This window comes from Amia ocellicauda, chromosome 1, assembly GCF_036373705.1.
Source record: "Amia ocellicauda isolate fAmiCal2 chromosome 1, fAmiCal2.hap1, whole genome shotgun sequence".
NCBI lineage: Eukaryota > Metazoa > Chordata > Actinopteri > Amiiformes > Amiidae > Amia > Amia ocellicauda.
Window position 1 is genome coordinate 41549648 of NC_089850.1, and position 24617 is coordinate 41574264.

The window sequence follows — 24617 nt, forward strand, 5'->3', positions numbered from 1 at the left end:
CTGTAGCATATTGTGTGTATGAAAAAGGAACCAGAGGAGGAGTGATAGTTTATTAATCAATTACACTGCTCAAACATTGCCTGGCAGATTTCTTTTTAACTGGATTAACTTCTCATAGGTGTGCCATTTCCTCTTTTCTTTTCTGGTGATTTTAGATTTTGAGTTTATTTTCCTTTGTCTAAATATGACCTCTGCTTCTTACTTGTAAGAGGGAAACCTCAATTACAAAGAATATAATTAAATACAAAATAAAAACAAGCAGGACTTCTTTGCATCAAGCCTCTAGATATTGCAAGGCACAAATTCAGAAAACCATTTCTACTGTAGGTGTGGAACAAGGGTCTGACACTTGTGCCATTGTGAAACATCATCTTAGCTTGGTAAAAGATTATAAAAAAAATATTCTGTGGAAGGATTACCATGTTGTTTATAAATATAAAGGGATTACAGATTATCGGTCATATGGTGGGTCTTAAAAAACTGATCTCTACCAGAATAACTAGGGATTTATAAAGAAAAGGTATTGAGTCTTGTCTATACACCTAATGTACTAACCTTAACATTTTCAGTGGCATTTTACTTCTTGTGGTGCAACAAAGTCTAGTTATTTTATCTTCATCACAAATCAGAAATGTTGTTCCATACCTAGAGTTGGAGAATGTCTTTATTATATGTGCTATACAAGAATATATTTTGTAACACAATCCCAGTATATCTCATAATTTTTCAAATATTTGGTTCTTGCCAGTCCCCAACTAAAATGTATCTGAGACCCAGTGAAAACCCAGATAAAGTCTTAAATAATGTACAATTCTGTATTTTAGTGATCATTGAGTTTCTTTGAAAAGTTCAAAAACATTTTTTAAACCCTCCTGCTTTTGGGGACCTGAGTATATTCTAGGCCCCTGTCTGTGTTGTGCCTACTCAATCAACAACACTGCCTGCTGATTTTACCACCCCATTGCTTGATTGAATGGAATGTATGATAAACACAATTGTGTAAACCATAGAAAATATATATACCTGTATACAATTATTTCCTCATTAGGTTTACTGCCTCCTTATTTTTTCCATGTATTCGGTGGTTTTACATTACTATAAATGAAAAATAATGTGATTCAATAGTAATCACAAACAGGTTAATGCAAACTATGCATTGTATTTGATTATTGATTATACACTCACCTAAAGGATTATTAGGAACACCTGTTCAATTTCTCATTAATGCAATTATCTAACCAACCAATCACATGGCAGTTTCTTCAATGCATTTAGGGGTGTGGTCCTGGTCAAGACAATCTCCTGAACTCCAAACTGAATGTCTGAATGGGAAAGAAAGGTGATTTAAGCAATTTTGAGCGTGGCATGGTTGTTGGTGCCACACGGGCCGGTCTGAGTATTTCACAATCTGCTCAGTTACTGGGATTTTCACGCACAACCATTTCTAGGGTTTACAAAGAATTGTGTGAAAAGGGAAAAATATCCAGTATGCGGCAGTCCTGTGGGCGAAAATGCCTTGTTGATGCTAGAGGTCAGAGGAGAATGGTCCGACTGATTCAAGCTGATAGAAGAGCAACTTTGACTGAAATAACCACTCGTTACAACCGAGGTATGCAGCAAAGCATTTGTGAAGCCACAACACGTACAACCTTGAGGCGGATGGGCTACAACAGCAGAAGACCCCACCGGGTACCACTCATCTCCACTACAAATAGGAAAAAGAGGCTACAATTTGCACAAGCTCACCAAAATTGGACAGTTGAAGACTGGAAAAATGTTGCCTGGTCTGATGAGTCTCGATTTCTGTTGAGACATTCAGATGGTAGAGTCAGAATTTGGCGTAAACAGAATGAGAACATGGATCCATCATGCCTTGTTACCACTGTGCAGGCTGGTGGTGGTGGTGTAATGGTGTGGGGGATGTTTTCTTTTCTTGGCACACTTTAGGCCCCTTAGTGCCAATTGGGCATCGTTTAAATGCCACGGCCTACCTGAGCATTGTTTCTGACCATGTCCATCCCTTTATGACCACCATGTACCCATCCTCTGATGGATACTTCCAGCAGGATAATGCACCATGTCACAAAGGTCGAATCATTTCAAATTGGTTTCTTGAACATGACAATGAGTTCACTGTACTAAACTGGGATGTGCATCCCACAAATCTCCATCAACTGCAAGATGCTATCCTATCAATATGGGCCAACATTTCTAAAGAATGCTTTCAGCACCTTGTTGAATCAATGCCACGTAGAATTAAGGCAGTTCTGAAGGCGAAAGGGGGTCAAACACAGTATTAGTATGGTGTTCCTAATAATCCTTTAGGTGAGTGTATTTTAATGAGGAAAGATATATTAATAACCCCATAATGATATAAAGATTTACTGTGTTAAAACTTAGTTTTTATACTACAAAGTATACTACAGTTATATAATGCCAGTTCATGTTTTATTTTGTGTCAACATAAAAAAAAGAACAACAAAGGACACCTTTTAAGTGCCCGCTCGTTCTCTTTGATAAACCGAGCCTTTATGTCTCCTCTTTGTTAATTACAATTGCATTTCCTTTCCACATTCTCTGTAATGTGTCACCCGACCAAAAAAAAAAAACACAACAAAGGTCTTTGAAAAAACAACCCCCAAAATCGAGATCAAGTTACACAAAGTAATAATAAAGGAGTGGGCGAAGCGGGAAAAAAAATGAACAAAACTTTGTGTGTTCAATATCAGAATTTATTATGAGACAACTTTTTTATTTTAATTGCACCTAAGACATTAATTCCACTGATACAATTATAGGCATTTCTCAACAACTGTTATTTCCTGAGTGGCTTCCACAAGAACTACTCAGCGTCCTGACTGTATTTGTCAAAAAGACAAACAAATAGTCATAATAGAGTACATAAGAACTTAAGAACATAAGAAAGTTTACAAATGAGAGGAGGCCATAGGACAGATCGTGCTTGTTTGGTGTCCTTCAATAACTACAGTGAGGGAAAAAAGTATTTGATCCCCTGCTGATTTTGTACATTTGCCCACTGACAAAGAAATGATCAGTCTATAATTTTAATGGTAGGTGTATTTTAACAGTGAGAGACAGAATAACAACAAAAAAATCCAGAAAAACGCATTTCAAAAAAGTTATAAATTTATTTGCATGTTAATGAGGGAAATAAGTATTTGATCCCCTATCAATCAACAAGATTTCTGGCTCCCAGGTGTCTTTTATACAGGTAACGAGCTGAGATTAGGTGCACTCTCTTAAAGGGAGTGCTCCTAATCTCAGCTCGTTACCTGTATAAAAGACACCTGTCCACAGAAGCAATCAATCAATCAGATTCCAAACTCTCCACCATGGCCAAGACCAAAGAGCTGTCCAAGGATGTCAGGGACAAGATTGTAGACCTACACAAGGCTGGAATGGGCTACAAGACCATCGCCAAGCAGCTTGGTGAGGAGGTGACAACAGTTGGTGCGATTATTCGCAAATGGAAGAAACACAATATAACTGTCAGTCTCCCTCGGTCTGGGGCTCCATGCAAGATCTCACCTCGTGGAGTTTCAATGATCATGAGAACGGTGAGGAATCAGCCCAGAACTACACGGGAGGATCTTGTTAATGATCTCAAGGCAGCTGGGACCATAGTCACCAAGAAAACAACTGGTAACACACTACGCCGTGAAGGACTGAAATCCTGCAGTGCCCCTGCAAGGTCCCCCTGCTCAAGAAAGCACATGTACAGGCCCGTCTGAAGTTTGCCAATGAACATCTGAATGATTCAGAGAAGAACTGGGTGAAAGTGTTGTGGTCAGATGAGACCAAAATCGAGCTCTTTGGCATCAACTCAACTCGCCGTATTTGGAGGAGGAGGAATGACCCCAAGAACACCATCCCCACCGTCAAACATGGAGGTGGAAACATTATGCTTTGGGGTGTTTTTCTGCTAAGGGGACAGGATAACTGCACCGCATCAAAGGGACGATGGATGGGGCCATGTACCGTCAAATCTTGGGTGAGAACCTCCTTCCCTCAGCCAGGGCATTGAAAATGGTTCGTGGATGGGTATTCCAGCATGACAATGACCCAAAACACACAGCCAAGGCAACAAAGGAGTGGCTCAAGAAGAAGCACATTAAGGTCCTGGAGTGGCCTAGCCAGTCTCCAGACCTTAATCCCATAGAAAATCTGTGGAGGGAGCTGAAGGTTCGAGTTGCCAAACGTCAGCCTCGCAACCTTAATGACTTGGAGAGGATCTGCAAAGAGGAGTGGGACAAAATCCCTCCTGAGATGTGTGCATACCTGGTGGCCAACTACAAGAAACGTCTGACCTCTGTGATTGCCAACAAGGGTTTTGCCACCAAGTACTACGTCGAAGGGGTCAAATACTTATTTCCCTCATTAACATGCAAATCAATTTATAACTTTTTTGAAATGCAGTTTTCTGGATTTTTTTGTTGTTATTCTGTCTCTCACTGTTAAAATACACCTACCATTAAAATGATAGACTGATCATTTCTTTGTCAGTGGGCAAACGTACAAAATCAGCAGGGGATCAAATCCCTCACTGTAAGTGATCCAAGGATACTATCCAGTCTATTTTTAAATGTTCACAAATTATCGGCTTGGGGAGTTTGTTCCAAATTATGACGACTCTTACAACTCACAACCATGACTAATTAATGGTTGTGATACACTCTGTACAATAGTTAGACTTAAGTTAAGAAAATGTTTGTTAAGGGTTATTTATAGGTGCTGAGAAATTCAACCACCAAGAAACAAAAAGTGTTAAGAAATATGTAATTCTACAAACACATGCTTGAGATAAGTGTAATATAAATCCAATCCAATCTCATCCAATGTAATCCTAATTAAAACTGTTTTTCTACAGGCATGGTGCATAGAGACAGACTTGGAGATATTTGTTATTATTTGAAATACTTGTAATTATCAAAAATAAAATAACCCATAAATATAAGGATTATATACATTCAAAACATATGGGAAAAAATAAACACATTTTCCATATTGTACTGTTTTTTGTAATACACATTCTGCCATTTCACAATGTCATCTGAACTAGAATTATTGTATTCCTGCTCCTTCTTAAACCATTATGATATATAATTAAATATTTTCCTGGTGAATCACATAGAGGGGAATTTAAGGGATATGGTAGTTTCACCTGTTTTTACACGGTCTGTGTCGTGTGAGTCAGTCAGTATTTATGCTACAGTCTGTTCATTGTATAGTTAGAGGAAGCAGAAATACAGGAGTAGTCTGGAGGCTTCTTATCAGGGCATTTTTAGTTCTCTTTAATTAAACAGTTTTGTTAACTAGTAATTATTTTCCTCTTTTTAACTCCTACAGGATGCTAAACAAGATTTTGTATCCTAGCATTTTTTCCACAGTTTATTAACACACACACACGTATATATAGCCTGTCTGAGTTCATCCTTCTATCAAATCATTTTGTCTTTGAAATATTTTCATGTCTCTTGTCTGGCTATTGTATGATTAACCAAGCCAGACTTTACAGTGCTTAAATCGGTATAATATCTAAATGAATCTATTGTAGATCAGTTATAATATTCTATATTTGATAAATAGCCATCATGTAATAGTCAAAAATAGTCAGAAAAAGGAAGAATCCAATGAGCTATATCTTGCTAAGCAAAAGGGCAAAAAACAAATCCCTGGTCTCTTCCATTTTAATTGATAAAACATTATTATTATTATTATTATTATTATTATTATTATTATTATTATTATTATTATTATTATTATTATTATTATTATCAGACACTCTTACCAATCCTGTTTGAAAATTTGCATTTCACAAGACCATTAGTCAGGGATCTTCTATGAATCTGTTGAAATATGTTTGACACACAGTGCACGTCAGCACCTAATCTGTAATTATTTCTCGTGTACCTACCCATGAGAATAATTGCATGTTAAATGCCAGGATTAAGCTGTCACTGTTCTCCTGAGTTTTGGGTGTAATAATCAAAAGAAGTAAGTATTAGAGGACATACCTTGCTTCTAAGAGCCCTTTCAGATACAGTAAAAACATTCTAAAACAAATTTGGAGGCAGTTTATGGTAAAGAAATTAATATGAAATTCTCTGGCAACAGCTCTGGTGGACATTGCTGCAGTCAGCATGCCAAATGCACAATTCCCTCAAAACTTGAGACTCTGTGGCATTGTGTTGTGTGACAAAACTACACATTTTAGAGTAGACTTTTATTGTCCCCAGCACAAGGTGCACCTGTGTAATGATCGTGCTGTTTAATCAGCTTCTTGATCCTGCACACTGGGCAGGTGGAGGGATTATTTAACAGGGATGTAAACAAAGGTTGAGAATGACCTTTTTTTGTGTGTGTGTATGGATAATTTCTGGGATCTTTCATTTCAGCTAATGAAACATGGGGCCAACACTTTACATGTTGCATTTATATTTTTTTTCAGTATAAATTTCCCTCAGGTGCCCTTCCAGAAGGAAGAGTAAGCCTCCAGATTAAACTTTGTATTATAATAATAATAATAATAATAATAATAATAATAATAATAATAATAATAATAATAATAATAATAATAATTATTATTATTATTATTATTATTATTATTATTATTATTATTATTATGTAATAGGTTGCTGCAGTAATCATGTACAAATATCCCTGTCCAAATGGAGAACTACAAAATTAAGATGGTGTCACAAATACTCTTACACAATAAAATGTGAAGGTCATTTCAGACCAAGATTATTTTATATAATTTAATCTCAGTTATTTAATCTGGACAGGGTGGAATAACAGTTTGTTTGTTGTTTTATCTCTGCACTTGACTGAAAGCATTTTAAGATACAAGGAAGCAACTGGAAGAAAATAAAGCAAACCTGTTTGACAAGTGTGTACACTGCTTCTCATACAGCATTTCAGGAAATCTTGCTTTTTACTGTCACAATGGAGGTGTGTCTAACAAAGGACTGCACAAAATCAAGGTGAAGCTTCAATTTTATCAAAAAACCTTTTAAACTGCAGACACCAACAGCCAGATAGATAAGTGTTGCCAGCCCTGAGGAGAGGGGCTCACAGGTTGATTAAAGAACAGTGTGCTGCAGAGAAGGGCATCGCAACTTCAGGAAGGTAAAGAAACTGAGTTCCATTTCAAATATTCACTTTCATCCAACAGAAAATGTGTGTGGTGATTAGCTATTACAAATGAACAGCATAGTAACAGGACACTCTTTATTGTTCATGCTCAGATATCTTACGATGAGTCCTTACATTTTCACTTGAATGTGTTATTGTGTTGGTATGCTTTGCTTGGTAAGTGGAGTTTTAAAAAGTATCATTCTATGAATGTTTTTTTTTATGTTGATGTCAGTATGGGGTATGCAGCTTTTGAAATGTTTATTTAAGATAGTGAGTTGATATTTTATTCTAAGGGTCACACTTTATAACTATGTTCATTCCTCATGAATTTATATATGAACAGCACAGGAGTAAATACTAAGTAATTATGTCATGCTCTTCATCTGAGTTCTGATATCAATCACATGTACAATAGGGATAGAATTAGGTTTTAGGGTTACTGTTGATGTGCTCAACATCAGAAATCAGTTGATGTTCAAGAGGTATTGATGTTTAAATCCTGTGGTATTCATATATTAATTAATGAGGAATCACAGCACCTTATTATAAAGTGTTACCCCTTGCGAGATATAAATGGACAAAGGTTCTCTTCTTATTAATGTGGTTTCTATTGAAGAAAATTGTCAAAGAGCTGTAGAGGCTTTTCCCCCCCATTATCATTAAGCATACAAACATACAAACTGTTTCAGTTAGCATTTTTTTTGTCTCCTATGAGTAATGTTTGCTGTCTCTGTAGATATTTTGGCCTTACTTACAGACCTAAATGAAGAGGAATATGATAGGAATGCACAGTAATGGCTTTGCAAATATTGTACACAAGTTCACAATATATGTACCTCTCTATCCATCTGCAACTAAGAGCACCAAGACCAGAGGACAGGCAGTTAGACAGCACCAAACACATTGGATTCATAGTGGGGAGAACATTCTTTTTGACATACATTTGTTAAAATCTTTATTTACAGTGCCCAAAAAGTTTAAATTTCATTTCCACTGACAATACAAATGCTCCCAGCTGACCAGAGTAATTCAAGCCTCTTCAAGTCAAAAAGAAACTCCTGGTAGTATGAATGATTATGTTCTTTGTTATTTGAGATAATTCAATTTATAAGAATCCTTTGTGGATGCAGTCAGTATTCATGTTTCTGATCCCCCTGAAAATCTAAGATTTTTTTTTTTTTAAAGATGCCCTTCTCATAACCATGTGTATTTCTCACTGACAAAAAACAAAAACAAAACTATTGAATTATATTGAGTGTAACTGGTTCTGTAACAGAGACAATGTTGTACATCTAATTCAGAAAATGTGAGAAATATGTTATGGGTTGTTCCTGTTACATTTCAATCTAGTTTGCAGCTCAAATAGCCATATATATGGTAACTTGGTACTAGCTGATGAGGGGCATGCTGTTACAATGCACCCTCCGAAAAATACAAATGCTCAGTCATGTGGCAGAATGGGAAGCATCATTTAAATGTGCCAAAAGCGCTGTATCTTTCCAATAGAACAATTTACCCTGGTCTCCCTGATATGTAATTTCACATTAACTTCCCACAGCAATATGAAAACCAAATGTTACTAATACATCTCACTGTATACTCAGCAAAGACAATACCGTTTAGAAGAAAATCTTATATCAGTTTGCATCCTTGTTTTTTTGTTTTTTTAAGATGTGTTAATATGCAACTGTATTAAGAACTATTGTAAATCAATACGCATAGCCTCACTCCTGCTCTGGTTTGCTCTGTGATAAGACAGTGACAGGATGGATTTCACTGACATGATGACTGGGTTGATTGTGTGCCTTCCCTGTGTGGACAGACCAGCTCTCATAACAGAGGCATTACATAATATCTCACGTAAGAAGACAGAATAGTACACACAACAATAATAGAATATATTATAAATGCTATAAATTAAATATAAATACATTAAAGGTGATTCATAACTATAGCAGGGAATCCTTGGACTGTAACTGTCTTTATCTCGTCAACATGAGGAAGAAGTTTAAAGCTAAGATCTTTTCGGTAACACTTTACAACAATGGGCATTCATTCCTCATGAATTCCGATAGTACAACACAGGAAAAACACATGGATACATGATGTAATTCTTCTTAACTCAAATGAAATTCATTCGTAATTCAAGTATGTGAATTCATAATGATTTAAAGGCTGTTATTCATATGAAATTCATTTTAAATAAATGAATAAATTAAATATATATATATATATATATATATATATATATGTATATATATGTATATATACGTATATGTATATATATGTATATATATGTATATATATATATATATGATCTACATGAATTCCATATAAGAGCCTTTAAATCAATATGAATGCACATACTTGAATTACAAATGAATTTAATCTGAGTTCACAAGAATTGTATTCATGTATTCATGTGTTTTTCCTGTGTTGTGGCGGAACTAGAGTGTTATACATGGGGTGGCCAAGGCTACTTCATGACAGAAAATTAGTGTTTCGTTTTAAAAACAAAGACCGAGAACAACACTGCGAGCGATACAGCCTGACGTGGTATTACGGTTGCACTTTTGTGTGTATTTTATTCTTTCTGCTTTACATGATTGTAAACAGCGTAATAAATACACGTTTCTGTTAAGAGGTATTAGGAAGAGCTGAACGTGTAGACAACATTATATTCAGACAAGCATGTTCACATATGAATACGTTTCCATGTGCAACAATAACAATACATATTTGCTATTTAGTATTAAGAACAAAAGAACATAAGAAAGTTTACAAACGAGAGGAGGCCATTCGACCCATCGTGCTCGTTTGGTGTCCATTAATAACGTCCTTAACCAGGGCAAGTTACAGTTGAAACAAAATGCACGATGAATCATCCAGATACAATATAGCAGCTTATAATGTAACTAAAGTGCGCGTCTCAGTCATGGCGTTTATGGACGCATTTATTAAACCAGTCCTTAATGTTTTCGAGGGAAACCCAGATCTGCTGTATTTATGTATTGATTAATTTAAATTGTAAATGGACACACGTTAACTGAATCATGTTCATGTCCTGCACACATTCACACACACAGCCTGAACACGGCCAGCTGCCATACAGTATTAATGCCATCGGCTGCTGATGCGATTATTATCCTTCAGTTTATTGTAACTAGTCAGGCGCTGCGCCGGTCTGTGAATCACAGTGTTTAATGCACTGATATTAACTGTACAAACAGGATATCTTTCGAGTAACATTAACAGATTGAAAACGTCACAATAAACGCTTCTTTCAACAAGAGGTGAACTGAGATATCAATCCGCATGAAACTGCCGGGAGCGAATGACATTTTGTGGTGGCACCCGGGGTGGCAATCAGAGGTCAGGGGTGTCCAGTGCCACCGCTATGTGGCTCCGCTAGTGGTGTACTATCGGAATATAAATATGTTGTGCCCCAACACATTTGCTTATAGTGGCCCACAAAGTAATTTATTTATAAAAATCATAGCTTTAATTTGTATAGTTTTTATAGTTTCAAAAAATTAAACAGTATTTGTGTTGGTGTGTTATGTGTGTATGCACAGTGTGTATGTATGTATTTCATAGGTTGTAGTTTAACAGCACAGAGAAAGTCAAAATGGCTGTGCGCAAGCGTGTGATATCTTAATATTTATTGTCTGATTTATGGTGCCTGAAAACACTGAAAGCTCCTCATTTGCTTTTGAAACTACCTTCTTTGCATACTTAACATTTGTTTTAAGCATTAATAGTATTATTTACTAGATCAATAACAGGAATATTGATTTAAATGCTTCCTGGACCCCCTGGTTAATTTGCCCTTACATGAAGGTTTTACATTTAATTAACAGTGAAGGTAACGGTGCAGATTAAAAAAAATATATATGCTTTTCAATTATTCTATTTGGATGACATGAACAAACTAGACTGTTTATTTTCTTTCCTGTGTAAAATATGAAAAATTAGGTAACGCAAAAGATCAATATGTGTGCAAATCAGACAAGTGTAAGGCAACAGGTTCAGTGGCTGTACCAAATAATCAAGAGACTGCAAGGAAATAATATACTTTTCCCAGAACATTAAGATAAGGAGAAATAAGTGTGTGTGTGTGTGTGTGTGTGTGTGTGAATGAACATGGGTCTATTTACTCTTTAAATTTATGTAGAAATAATGTACAAACTGCTTCAGTATGCAGGTTGCTTTTCCTGAAAATATATATTTACTTTATAACTTGTTGGCCTAGATTAGTTTTTAAAGAAGTGACATTTAACTCACCCATTCAAATACCTGCATGGTTTCTTTCCTCCTATGACTATTTTTTTTTTTAATCTGAGGCTTTTAATTCACCTGCACCTAATACTGAATTAAAATATGTTTCATAATAGCCTTACACCTACATTGAGTCATATAATACCAACTTAAAGGCTTGTAATTGCAACTGTGGGTGTATAATCTAAATGGTATGTAATGCCTTAATTAAGCAGTTTCTATGTTGCTACAAGACTTGTGCCACCAAAAGCATTTTAATTGCAAAATCCAGCAGGTTACTTTAAAAGCCAAGGGACAGGCAGTAGGGGGAAGCAGCCCACCAAGAACAAAGTATCAAATTAATCCTAATGAAAAAAATATTAATTTATTTGTACATACTTAGGCCCAGACCAAATCAAAACTTTGACCCATCCTGCGTAACGTAAATTAAAAACTTGTAGTAGTTAGAGAGTGATAGGGTACAGGGTTTTCATTTGGTCTATCCCTTTTAAAATGTAAAGGTAGTCAAAAAATGTCCTCCCATTGTTGTTAATAGTTTGGATTGTAAAGTGGTTAATCACACATCAGAAAGAGGACACAGGAAGGTGTAATTGAAATATATGTCAGAAAAGTGCCCAAGGGATATGAACATTTCTTAGACTATCTTCCAACATCAGCTGCAGGTACTTGCTTTATGACAGGCAAAGGTAAGCAGAGAACCCAAAAATGCAGAGCCTGTGACATATTAACTTAAAAGGGCAATTATATCTTCTTTGAGTTTCCTTTTCATTCTAGCAGCAGTATGCATGTGCATACTCATGCATGCATGTGATCTCATGAAATATTTAAGACATGCAAATCGAAACAGGTTTTCCAAGGAATGTGAAGTGAGTTCCTCCACTGAGTGATATTCTTCGATTAGCTCTGTACGTTTAATGGATTAGAAACATAGAACATATCAGAAAACCTTAGATTCAGGGTGGATATAATGCTAAAAACATAGCACATATCAAGTTCCGTTTATATTACCTATCTATCTTTCATCAGCATAGTAACACATGATCGTTATAGTTTTTGGAAAGGTTAATTTGGTTATTGGGAGATATACATAATTTTTATTTTAGCTGTGAAACAGTAACTAAGCATTTATAACAGCCGTCCATACAAGCGCAAATTAAAATGAGCCTGTGTATATTTCAACTCAATACATGTATTGTTACAATTGTGGTCAAAATGGCATACTCTGTTATATGTAATAGACTATGGTTTGAAGTCATGTAGAAAAGAAAATCAGAAACTTAAATAAAGTTATATAATAGTTGTGACCAGATGACACCCTGGTATGGTGTGAGTCCTCTGGTACCTTAACAGAAAGGAGTTGCATGCTAGTTTCTGGTATAAAAAACTTTCCAGGAACAAACAAGTTGAAAAACTGTAAAGTTAGGCTGCCAGCAGGTAACAGAAAATTTAGTTTTTTTGCTCAACAAGGAGCAGAGATCTATAATCAGAAAAAAGCCAACCAGAGGAATATATGGATGGAAGAGAATTTTAATCTTTGCAGGAGCCTGCATTGCTTTTACATAACTGCATATCAGGTACATAACTTTGCATTAATCTAAATAGCAAAATTGCATTCCTTGATACCAGCTTTTAAGTTTCTTTAAATTTGAGAAGTAGTAAGTGCAGACAGGGTTACAAAATAACTTTAAAACTTGCAGGTCTTTGTGTTAAATAAACATTTTAGTACACAATTAAGATATTGAAGTTGTCTTTGCCACTTTTTTTAATCAGTTTTTTATTTGCTACCTGTATTATTACTGTTTCACTTTACTAACTTCCTTAAATGTGTTTATAATTAAGTAATTGATATGTGTTTCAGTGCTTCCATACACAATTTAACAAGCTTTTTTCAGGTATGCTCTTACAGTGAATTATGTGTGATGCGAATCATGCTGTTCTGTTGAGTCAGATTGCTCTGGGTATCTTCGCAAAGATGGCACATGACAAGACAGACCCTCGAAACGGAGAGCATCCTTTCACAAATCTTTAGCAGAGAGAAATACTTTAAATAAATAACACTGATAGTCAGATTAAATGTATGTTTATCATTCATGCCATGTTTACACTGGAAAGAGACCTAGCTGGTATTAAACAACAGTATCTTATTGAATATTTAAATCGAATTAAAAAAATTCCCATCACAGTGCTGGGACAGTGGCGACACCTAGCTGCTGAATGTTGGAACAGGTTAGCATGTATTTTGCTTACATCCACCTTTGCTGCAGCCATTGAAAAACAAGATTTCAGCTCTCCTGATTAAATCTTTTGCTCTGCTTCCTTTCCTGCTGCGTTTGTCTATAACCAAAACTGTTAGACATCTGTGTGAGCTAAGTATAAAGTAAAATGTAAAACACTGGAAGAAAACCAACAAAAAAGAGAACAAAAATATTGTTATTATTAACCTGCCTTCAGGAAAATTTTAAAGATCAGAAATGTTCCAGGACTGGTTGATCATGCCTATCATATTTCAGGTTCATGCAGCCATCAAAACCTGTCATGTTTAAGAACCTCCAGGTATTGTTGGGCCAGGTGACAACCCTAGGCAAAATGCTTCTGATTCCAGTTATATCCAGTGATTGGTCCTGCTCCAAGGCCATGGATGTTACAATATGACATTACAATATCGTTGTTGTTTTCCCTTTTTGCCCAGACAGGAATGGCAATATTCAAGATTCTGTTCTCTTCCACTATACTGCTCTTAATAAGTGAATTATCCAGGACAGAGACACTGATTCCGGACCACTACTCCTTGCCGGTAAGGAGCCTATTTTACAGATTAAAGACATGAATACAATAACATATTCAGCTTTGTGTTATGTAACAGGGCTCCTTGTGTACATGAGCTCATTAACATGATGCAATCCCCCTCAAATTCAGTACAGTATATAAAGCATCACCTTTTATTCCTTACTGATTCTACCTCTCGTTCTAAGATAAATTACAACTACTAATTGGTTCAGATTAGCCGTCTCAGTACTTGCCCATTTTGTATACCACACCACCCTTTTGGCAAAGTGGGATTTAAATATATATTGATAATACATCTAGAATAGAAACTGAAATTGTTTAGAAATATTAGCAATTGAATTATCAGACACTCTAAAATATATTTGGGGGGAAGCTCAAACTGAACACAAGACAGATTCTATATAAATACCCTTTTTATGGGAACTACAAGACATGTGATGTAAAGTTTTTCCATTGTCCATTACATCTGATTCCTTTCAGTGAAACAGAGATTTGAAGGAAAAGACAAGACTTAGGTAGGTAGGAATAGGAATAATTTGCTCATGAACATGTGCAGAAAAACCTATACCAAAGAAACCTCCGACACACAGGCAGCTATTATACTTTTAGCATTTCTTTGTCTAAACTTGGAAGGATTCACTTTGCCAAATATGCTATTGTTGATTCTTAGGTTAATGATGCAGAAGAAAATGGTGTCAGTAAACCTCCAGCTCATTTCAGAAAAAAGCGTGCAGGTAAATAATTCAACAACATATTTTACACAATAAATAATCAATTAAATCCTATTTGATTAATTAATGTAACTTCATTTTGTTTTGATCTAGCTATTTAGTTAGTTTTTTCAACTGTGATGACAATCATTAATGAGTAATTAGTATTACTGAATGTAACTATGATAGAATTTAAGTCAAGTTTGTGTGTGTGTGTGTGTGTGTGTGTGCGTGTAAATGTATAAGCCTTTTTTTTTTTTCCTTCACAGCAGCAGCAAGTAAGGTAGACTACATTATCGATATTGAGGTGGATGCGACAAATATTATAATAGATCAACTGAGGAGTGTCCTGGTGAGTTTGACATACCCACTTGACCTTGATGCCGACATCAATATCACTAATGTTGCCATAACTACAGGTAAGCACTTACTATTAATATTTTACCTGTTAGATTATTTTTGTAATGATATTATTAATGGTGCAAGAACTACATTCTAAGCTTTATCAATCCAATAATTTGTTGCTAAACAAAATTAAATTATGTTTTTAATTTGATGTTAATAAAACAGTAAAAAATAATCCTCTTATATTTTTTTCATTATAAGAGTTGCTGGTAATTGTTATCACTTTCATCTTTTTCAACTGAAGAAAATCTGACACAGTTACGGTAAAAGCAGGGTAGAATGGGAGAAAGAATTGGAAATTAAAAAAATGAAATTAAAGCAAAGAAGGTTTCGAGCAGGATTGAAAAGGCATTTTATAATCAATCCAAGGCCCAGTTTTATTCCAAAAAGTGTCACCATCAGAAAAGGGCCTTTTCAGACTTTTGTGCTCATGTGAATTAATCAGAGCATACATATTGTAAACTTGAAATTTTATTTTCCAAATATTGTCTCCTGTTAAGAGTAAGACCGCAAGTTATTGTAGTTACAAAACACATAGTGACATTATTTGGTACTGATACTGGCAAATAGTGTCTCCTCTAGGGCTGGGATTAAATGAAGACTTTGACCCACCCACTAATAAAAAGGTACAAAACTGTACTCAGCTTGTGGCTTCATTTTGAATAAGATGCTACTTTCTTCTAATCATGAATGTAATCGCTATGATGTGCATGTGTGTAGTTTCCAATTAGTGGACTGGGTCAGAGATCTGATTTAATCCAGCCATTGGTGACACTATTTGGCAGAGCACCCGTTTAAATAAAAACTTTGACCAACCCACTTCCTGTCACTTGGTAGTGGCTTTCTCTTTGCAAGGAGAAACTATGCTACATAGTTTTGTTTTGTTTATTTTATTTAATAAGAGTGAAAGTGCATTGGCAAACATTTCTTATAACAGTTTTATAGTTTGCTGGTAATCTTCTAAAATGCTCAAATACATACATACATACATACATACATACATACATACATACATACATACATACATACATACACACATTAACATTTCAAAGTACAAACAACCCAGCTGAAAGTGTAAGTAGTTTGTGCTTCTTCCTTCAGTGTGTTCCCCAAATGGTCAAGAAATATGGTGCACATGTGATAATAATTATATTTGGGCACCTGCCAACTGCACTCAGTATCAACCTTGTTCAAACTCAACACAAAACTCATGTGAATGCATAAAAGCTCTTCCACCGGACGGATTGTATTGCCAACCAAAGCCGGGTAAGTGATACATCTTTTCATCATGTTACTGTATATCCATATAAAATAAGGACATGGATTTTTTTCTCTACCCATAGATAGACAGATACATTGTGTTAGTTCACTTTGTGATTGACAGCTAGGTCAACAGTCTCTCAATTGTTTACACACATTTCATAAAACACTATGTCATGTTTTCAAAACTACTCACACAATGGTACAAACGGTTTGCAGACTGCAAAAGTTCACCAAAATGAACATTTCTCTTCAGACACACATAATGAAGCCATATATGCACATTATCTATACAGCTATACAGTATACAGTATCTGTAAGCAAAAAGGAAATGTGTGAAGGTATAAACCCCCCAACCCCCCCCCCCCATTTTTTTTTTTTATAAAAAAAACAGTAAACTACTATAATCAAACACAATACATTCATGCAGCATCTTGCCTCTAATGTCTCTGGCCACATGTGTTTATCTATATCACAAGCTATGTTTTCCAGTATCACGATGTTACAGTGAAAATAAGACCACAATGTCATCCCTTTGAATCAAACTGAATGGAAAATATGCCTTTCCAGATTAAGAGAAATGTATAGCCTAATGCTTATGTTACGTATGCAAACACTTACATACTACCTTAAAACAAGAACGTTCTTATTGAACTTGCTCCAACTCTGCCATCCTAGTTGAATTCGACCATGAGTTTCTCAGGTGAACTTTCCAATGCAGAGCTGAAGAAAACCTCTTCTATTGGATTGAGAAAGGGAAAATATGGTGGGAGGCAAATGACTGTAAAACTTTGATGCTTTCTCTCGGGGTGGGATGAGATGATTGCGAAGAGTGCACCAGAAAAACAAGCAGATGGGCTGTGTTGTATGGGCCGAGTATACTGCATACTGTATGATACTGTACTGTAAGTGTACTGTAGATAGCGTAGCAGAGTACTGAATAATGGTCACTTACCTATTCTCACTTTTGAGTCAAACTGAGTTTCCAATTGAACTGCCCTGAACAGTATAGCTTTTGCAATGTCAGATTCATCCTCTATGTGTTTTATGAATAAAGAAATATCAACATTTAAGTCATGATTACATTCTCCTGCTGGAAGGACAATATCTTAATATAATATAAAGGGACACTCACTTTCATTTAATCATTTTGCAGTTAGAATTTCAATAGCTAAGGCTTTGAAGAGCATGTTCTAAATGTGAAAACTGTTCACTATTACTGTGTGGAGGGCGAAATCAATAATAATAAAAAAATGAATTACGTTTCTTATTTTTTTAGTTTATTGCACATTTTTCACTCAATTACTGTCTTATAAGTACATTATACATGAAAAATGCATTTAGCAGAGGTTGTTCTGAAAAAATAGATATAAAACACTTTGTGGTTCATAAGCAAATGCATATTGTTTATCAGCTAGAATTTAAAAGTGGTAAAAACGGGAAAAATTTGATCTGGTTCATCTGGCCCTTACTATAACAGAATCTATATTATGTGAGTGGTGAATGAAAGTGTCTGATTTAATTAATAAATTAATAAATAGTGCATATGCATCGTTAAATAACATACATCCCATGTCACTGTTCTCTTCCTCCACTTACAAAAGATACCGTTTAATACATTTTTAGATCAATTATTCTTATTCTGATTAATTTTAGTATTCATTTTTCAGAGTGTAGTGATCTCATGTTTGGTCAAGGAAATCAAGGCAGTACGTCAGTCTCAACTTGTGGAGAAAATTATAATGGAAATATTACAGCACAATGCACAAATGGAACTTGGATATTTCAGAAGAATACCTGTGTGTTAAAACCAATAACCAATATTCTTTCTACCTTTCAGGTAATGCCCATTTATTTTCACTGAAATAAAATGGAAGATAAGGGTATTAAAATGTATGTGATGGGACTGTTTATTAGACCGTATTTAACAGGACTGACTAAATACAACTGGTAATAAGAATTATTACAAAACAGAATATTGTCTGAAATATCATACTGTCACCCCCCAACCCCCCTTGAATATTGAACATCTATCTAGAGGGTGTGTGGACACAAAGGTATACATTAATTATTCATAACAAATATAACTATCTTACTTTAGAGTGAATATCCATACCTAATACAATAATAATAAAAATAGTCCCCATTTCTGCCTTCTTCGAGCTGATAGTATTGGAGAGATTATATAAAATCTATGAGTATCAGTACTGCAGTACTGCATTGTTTTCAAAAATATAATTTATTGTAGCCATCCTGCCATAAACTGCTTTCTATTTCTCTTCACAGCAGTTGTCAAATCAACCAACACAAATTGTACAAGCTCAGCTTCCAGTGATTCTGGAAACTATTAATAATGTTTCAACAATTTTAAAAGACACTATAACTAACTCTACAGAATCAATTTCTAGTATTGTAAAAATATTGAGCATCCTTTCAATAGCTTCAGAAAACATTACAGTTAACACAACTGTGATGACGGTAAGTTTAATTTATTTAAACAATACCTCTAGGCAGTGGTTCTCAACCCTGATCCTGGAGGACCACCTTCCCTGCTGATTTTTGTTCCAACTGAGCGCTCAATTATTTACTTGAACCTTTAATTGAAGTAATAATTTGCTTACATTTGACTTTTTAAATTCTGTAACTGATCAAAAGTTGGTTCCTTAATGAGATAATTAGTTCCTTATACAATTTTATACTTGGCTTATATTTGACTCCTACTGTTTAAGATAATTAAATGGCTCTGGTTTATTAAATTACTACTTCAATTAAGGGCTCAATAAAGTAATAGAGAGCTCGGTTGGAACAAAAACACAGCAGGGTAGGGGGGTCCTCCAGGAGCAGGGTTGAGAATCACGGCTCTAACTTATGCCACTAAGCTTTGGAAATAATGAATACCTTATTATATTAATACTATTATTTATGTGGTTCCCTGCTGTCCACACCTGAGTAAGCCATGCCTTTATTGGTATATATCCCAGAGAGGATAATAGGAATGCATTATTACAAATATTAAATTATTACAAACATGTTGTTTTCTCCCACTGATAATATTCTGTGTAGGGAATGAATATATAACTGGGTAGCTGTTGCATTGCAGGGGGCTGGATGCTCCGCAAAAGTCATACTTTTTTAAATGCCAACAAAACTATTTTATTTTAAAACACTTTTTATTGTTACACTGTTATAATTGTTTTTAGTTTTTTTAATTGATTCTGATTCTCTGAATTTTATTTTCCAGAATTTTCTAGGAGTCTTGAATATCATATTAGACAAAACAGCAGTGAACACCTGGTCTAATCTCAACAGTGGAAATGACACAAAAAACCAAAGCTCTAATATGCTGCTTTCAGTTGAACGTTTCATCCAGTCTTTCTCTGCAAATGAAAGTGTCAATATCACAACAGATAACATCGAATTACAAAGCACAATAGTTCCTTATGGCAATTACAATTCAGCCTTTCAAAACTTGAATACTTCGGGTCAGATAAATATTCCAGGTTCAGAACTTGAAGCCAATACCACAGTCAACAGCATTGCCTTTAAGACTCTTTCAGACATCTTACCGACAAGGACTGCAAACAACACAAATGACACAAAAATCAGTATCAATGGAATAGTAATGTCAGTAAATGTGAAAAGCATGATAACCGATGTTTCACTGGGCTTCGGTTTAAAGAATACATCATTGGTAAATCCTATATGTGTCTTCTGGAATTTCTCTTTGTATGACACGGAAGGAGGATGGGATTCTTCTGGGTGTCAGTTTCAGTCCAAAGGAAATGGCAGTGTCACTTGTGTCTGCAATCACCTGACCTCTTTTTCGATTTTGATGTCCCCCAGCATTCCGGAGGCCTATCGCTTGCTTTTGGATTTCATTACCTACATAGGAGTGGGGATATCAATGTTGAGCTTAATCCTGTGCCTAATAATTGAAGCCTTTGTCTGGACCATTGTGACTAAAAACAGCATATCGTACATGCGGCACGTGTCAATTGTTAACATTGCCGTGTCTCTGTTGATAGCTGACACCTGGTTCCTAATAGGTTCAGCCATAGCCGGGACAACAAAGGAAACGCCGGTGCCTGCCTGCTCCGCAGCAACCTTTTTCATTCATTTTTTCTACCTGGCTCTGTTCTTCTGGATGTTGACTTCAGCTCTGTTGCTTTTCTACCGAACAATCATGATTTTCTCTCACTTGTCCAAGGCAGCCATGCTGGCTATAGGCTTCAGTCTGGGCTACGGCTGCCCTCTCATCATAGCTGTTGTCACAGTGGCTGCTACAGTCCCTCAGTCTCACTACATCATGGAGAAAGCATGTTGGCTGAACTGGAATGACACAAAGGCGCTTCTGGCCTTTGTTATCCCGGCCTTAACCATAGTTGCCATCAACTTACTTATTCTGATCGTGGTCATTTTCAAAATGCTCAGAAGAGGTGTGGGAGAGACCAATCAATCTGACGAGAAAAATGCCCTGATTGTGATAGTGAGGTGCATTGCAATTCTTACACCCTTTTTCGGTCTTACCTGGGGATTTGGAATTGGACTGGTGGTGAATCCAGAAAGTATAGGACTCCACGTTGTGTTTGCAGTCCTCAACTCATTACAGGTACTTAAACATATTTACATATTATCGCACTCACAGAGAGTGGATATGTGGATATTTTGTCCCTTTAAATGGTATTTGTTATGAGAGTTACTTCCATAATTTTTAGAAAAGTCTTTAAAACAGGTTTCATGAGTGTGGAAGACTGATTCCCTATTTTTTTTTCAGAGGTATTTATTTTAACAGCAATTTAACCTTGAAAAGGCTGAAAATATGTTTTCTAATTTAAAACAAAAGATGTTGAAAAGTCCACTCGGTGGAAAAGGTTAATTTATAAGTAACCCATCCACTTATAAATAACTAAAGGGAAAATATGCATGTAAATTCAAATACAAAATACATATACAAATGTTTAACATAATTCTGTGTATTATGTTACTAATATTATTCCCTTTATTTTTTTATTTTCAGGGATTCTTTATCTTAGTGTTTGGAACCCTGTTAGACAGTAAAGTAAGTTTGTATTTCTTTATTTTAACAGTTTGTTATATTTGTTAGTTTGTTGGTCCTTTTACATTGCTTTGCCTTTCATTTTGAATACAGTTAAAGGCATATGGTATGTTTTATTGCGCACTGTTCAATTAAAGGTCTGATTCAGTTTAATTCTAATTTAAACAATCCAAAGGTGTTCTTCTTAAATTTGATTGAGAAATATTATTTCTTCTGTCTAATATCAATGCTCAGTGCTCAGTTATGCTCAATGGCTAAACCATAGATTACAGACTTCTGTAACACACCACTTAAATATGTGTATTACAAGCTGCAATGTAATATATTTATATATTTTACCAACAGATACGAGCAGCTGTGTTTAGAAGATTCTCATTTGTAACAGCAGGTTCCCAACAGACAAGGGTGAGTCTTATTATTTGTTATATATATACACACACACACACACACACACACACACACACACACACATATATATGTAAATATGGTAAATCTATATATTTTTGTATTTTTTTTTGTATTTTGTATCTCAATTGTTTTTAGGGAGGCAATTAGTTATGCAGAGAAGGCTAAAAAGAAGTAAAATTAATATGTGTTACATTGCAATAAAATGTCATTTGTAATGGAAAAAAGCATAAATCACAGTTGTTCACCTAATTATCGGCACTGAATGTTTTTGTCTATTTTTCTTTTGCAGAGTACAAGTGCTGGTAACTCTTCATCTGGAAACAGATTCAGAAACAGATTTAGAAGAAGAAGTAAGTAGACATTTACTTAAAATAAATTACTGGCTGATAATCATGGGAATTCAAAAATAAACAATCTTTAAAATAATAATAATAATTTCAAATCCTGAATATGTAAGTTTCTATCCCTGTTGAATGAAAGTGGCAAAATACATATTTCATAGATGCAAACAATGCTTATCCATAACCGTATGTCCTAGTTTCTCAGTATTGTAATATCATCTTGAACTTTCATCTGTCATTAACTACTTAAAATGCAACACTGACTATGATGTTGATATGATATGAAGTTTAATAATATGTTTGATTTTGTTTCAGATGTTTTCAATGTTGCCGACCTCACATCCACAAGCCAGTCTGCTACAGATTCTCTTGTCAATACATAGTTTTATTAAATGTATTGACAATGTATGGTGAAGAGTTGAACAATCTAGTGTTATGCAGACACCGATATCAATGTGCTTCAATATCAAATGTTTATTACCATGCAGCTGATGTGCATTGACATGGGTGCCGCACAGAAACCTGTTTTTGAGGGATGTTGTTTGGAATCTGTTTGGAATCTGCTTGGAATTTCCTCACTGGCCAAACCTACACAAAACGATACTAAATGTATTTTTTGCTAATTGTGATGGATGATCTGAATGCCTCGTTTATGTATTTATTATTTGTTTTATAAATAACTTGTATACAATTGTATTTAAATGTTTGATCTTTACTGTTCCAAAAATTTAGGGAATAGCATTTTTCAAAACAGAATAGAATCTGAGATTTCACTTTGTAATGAAATTAGCACAGATGTTGCATTCACATTATAGTGCTTCTCCAGGATGTTAACTTCCCAGTCCCCGTGATATGATGACGGTAACATTTGCATGTTTAGAGATTTTTTTTAAGACGAGACATTACTTGTGAGTGCACTCAGATATTTTTGACTTAGGGAAATGTGACACCTAAATAAAGCACATCCAATGACATCCCAATGGCTACACAATGTAATGCCTCACAGTGGATCAGTGATTCTAGTTCAAAGGTGGCAGAAATATCAATGATTTATTCTGTATCTGATTTCTAGACACACAACACACAGTAAGGAATTTGGCTGAAGTAAATGATTGAAAAAGGGGAATCTTGTCTTAACAAATGGATAAAGTACAACACTATGTTGCACAACAAGTGCTGTGAAAATCAGAATAACAAGAACCTTTATGAACTATTGTTCTCGTTATGTGTTATGTAAAGATATTTGTCTAAAGAAATCATGTAATTAAATAAATATATTTCTTATTAAACTTTCCTTTTTTATTTTTTGAGAAAAAATATATATTAAAATAATAACTATGTTTATTAAATTTAAATACATTTAATACAATGAACTTTTTCCTTTTGCACATTCTTTTGTATTCCACATTCTTTTGCAAATGTTATATGATCATGGGGTCAACAGTGGTCTAATTCTTTGGATAAGGGATTTTCTCTCAAATTGGTTACAGAGAGTTTGTATTAATGGGAATGTGTCTGAGCAGCTCATCATAAATACAGGGGCCCCACAGGGCTGTGTTTTATTACCTGTTTTATTTTCTGTGGACACATATTAATTTAGGATCCAAGATCAATGCTACAGCTTATATAAATATGCTGATGACATGGTCCTAGTTGGCCTTTTAATGACAGGAGATACATAAACTGAAAGTGAGTACTTGAACCATGCTAAGGCATTACAAACATGCTGCCAAGAAAATGCATGAGGGGAAAACAAAAGAGCTAGTAATTTGTACTTAACAAGTCTTTGTGGTACAGCCAGTGATTATTAACAGCCAACAATCAAAAGTGTAGACTGTTTTAAATATCTAGGCACAGTCTTGGATATAAGACTAAGCTTTTTTGAAAATACTGACTGACTATATTAAAAAAAAATGTATGTAATGCCTCTATCTACTTAGAAGACTGAATAGCTTCGGGGTGAGCCAGAATATCTTAGTGATGGTATATGAATACCTGATCAAGAGTGTAGTGTCATTTAACATCATTACATGGTAAGGTAACCTTAGCCAGAAAAATAGGAGTAAGCTCGTTAGTGGTAAACATTGCTAGTAAAATAGTGCAGAGGCCACAGTGTATTGTGGATGATGACTCGCACCCCTTGTTCCTGTGTGTCAACTAAATATGTATATAGAAATTATTTTATTCCTACTGCAATTAGCTTCCTTAATTCAA

General features: G+C 35.1%; 1 protein-coding gene across 3 annotated transcripts; it reads left to right on the forward strand.

Annotated features, from left to right (window-relative positions):
- The first annotated feature begins 6973 nt into the window (after positions 1–6973).
- Positions 6974–23772, forward strand: LOC136750359 (adhesion G protein-coupled receptor F5). 3 transcript variants are annotated; one of them, XM_066705380.1, is made up of 12 exons: positions 6974–7149; positions 14126–14230; positions 14894–14957; positions 15203–15352; positions 16440–16604; positions 18269–18438; positions 18885–19076; positions 19840–21207; positions 21616–21657; positions 22000–22059; positions 22352–22412; positions 22719–23772. In XM_066705380.1, the coding sequence occupies exons 2-12, from the start codon at positions 14132–14134 to the stop codon at positions 22784–22786; spliced, it is 2439 nt and encodes an 812-aa protein (XP_066561477.1). In that variant the 5' UTR covers positions 6974–7149; positions 14126–14131; the 3' UTR covers positions 22787–23772. The 3 variants fall into 3 exon arrangements, with proteins under 3 accessions (XP_066561477.1, XP_066561496.1, XP_066561487.1); XM_066705399.1 differs by having other exon boundaries at positions 18888–19076; XM_066705390.1 differs by having other exon boundaries at positions 14130–14230.
- The last annotated feature ends 845 nt before the right edge of the window (positions 23773–24617 follow it).

Coding starts and splice junctions, on each gene's coding strand:
- LOC136750359 (XM_066705380.1), top strand. CDS start 14,132: ATGGCAATATTCAAGATTCTGTTCTCTTCCACTATACTGCTCTTAATA. Junction 16,605..18,268: donor GTATTGCCAACCAAAGCCGG/GTAAGTGATACA, acceptor TTCATTTTTCAG/AGTGTAGTGATCTCATGTTT. Junction 22,060..22,351: donor CAGGTTCCCAACAGACAAGG/GTGAGTCTTATT, acceptor TTTCTTTTGCAG/AGTACAAGTGCTGGTAACTC.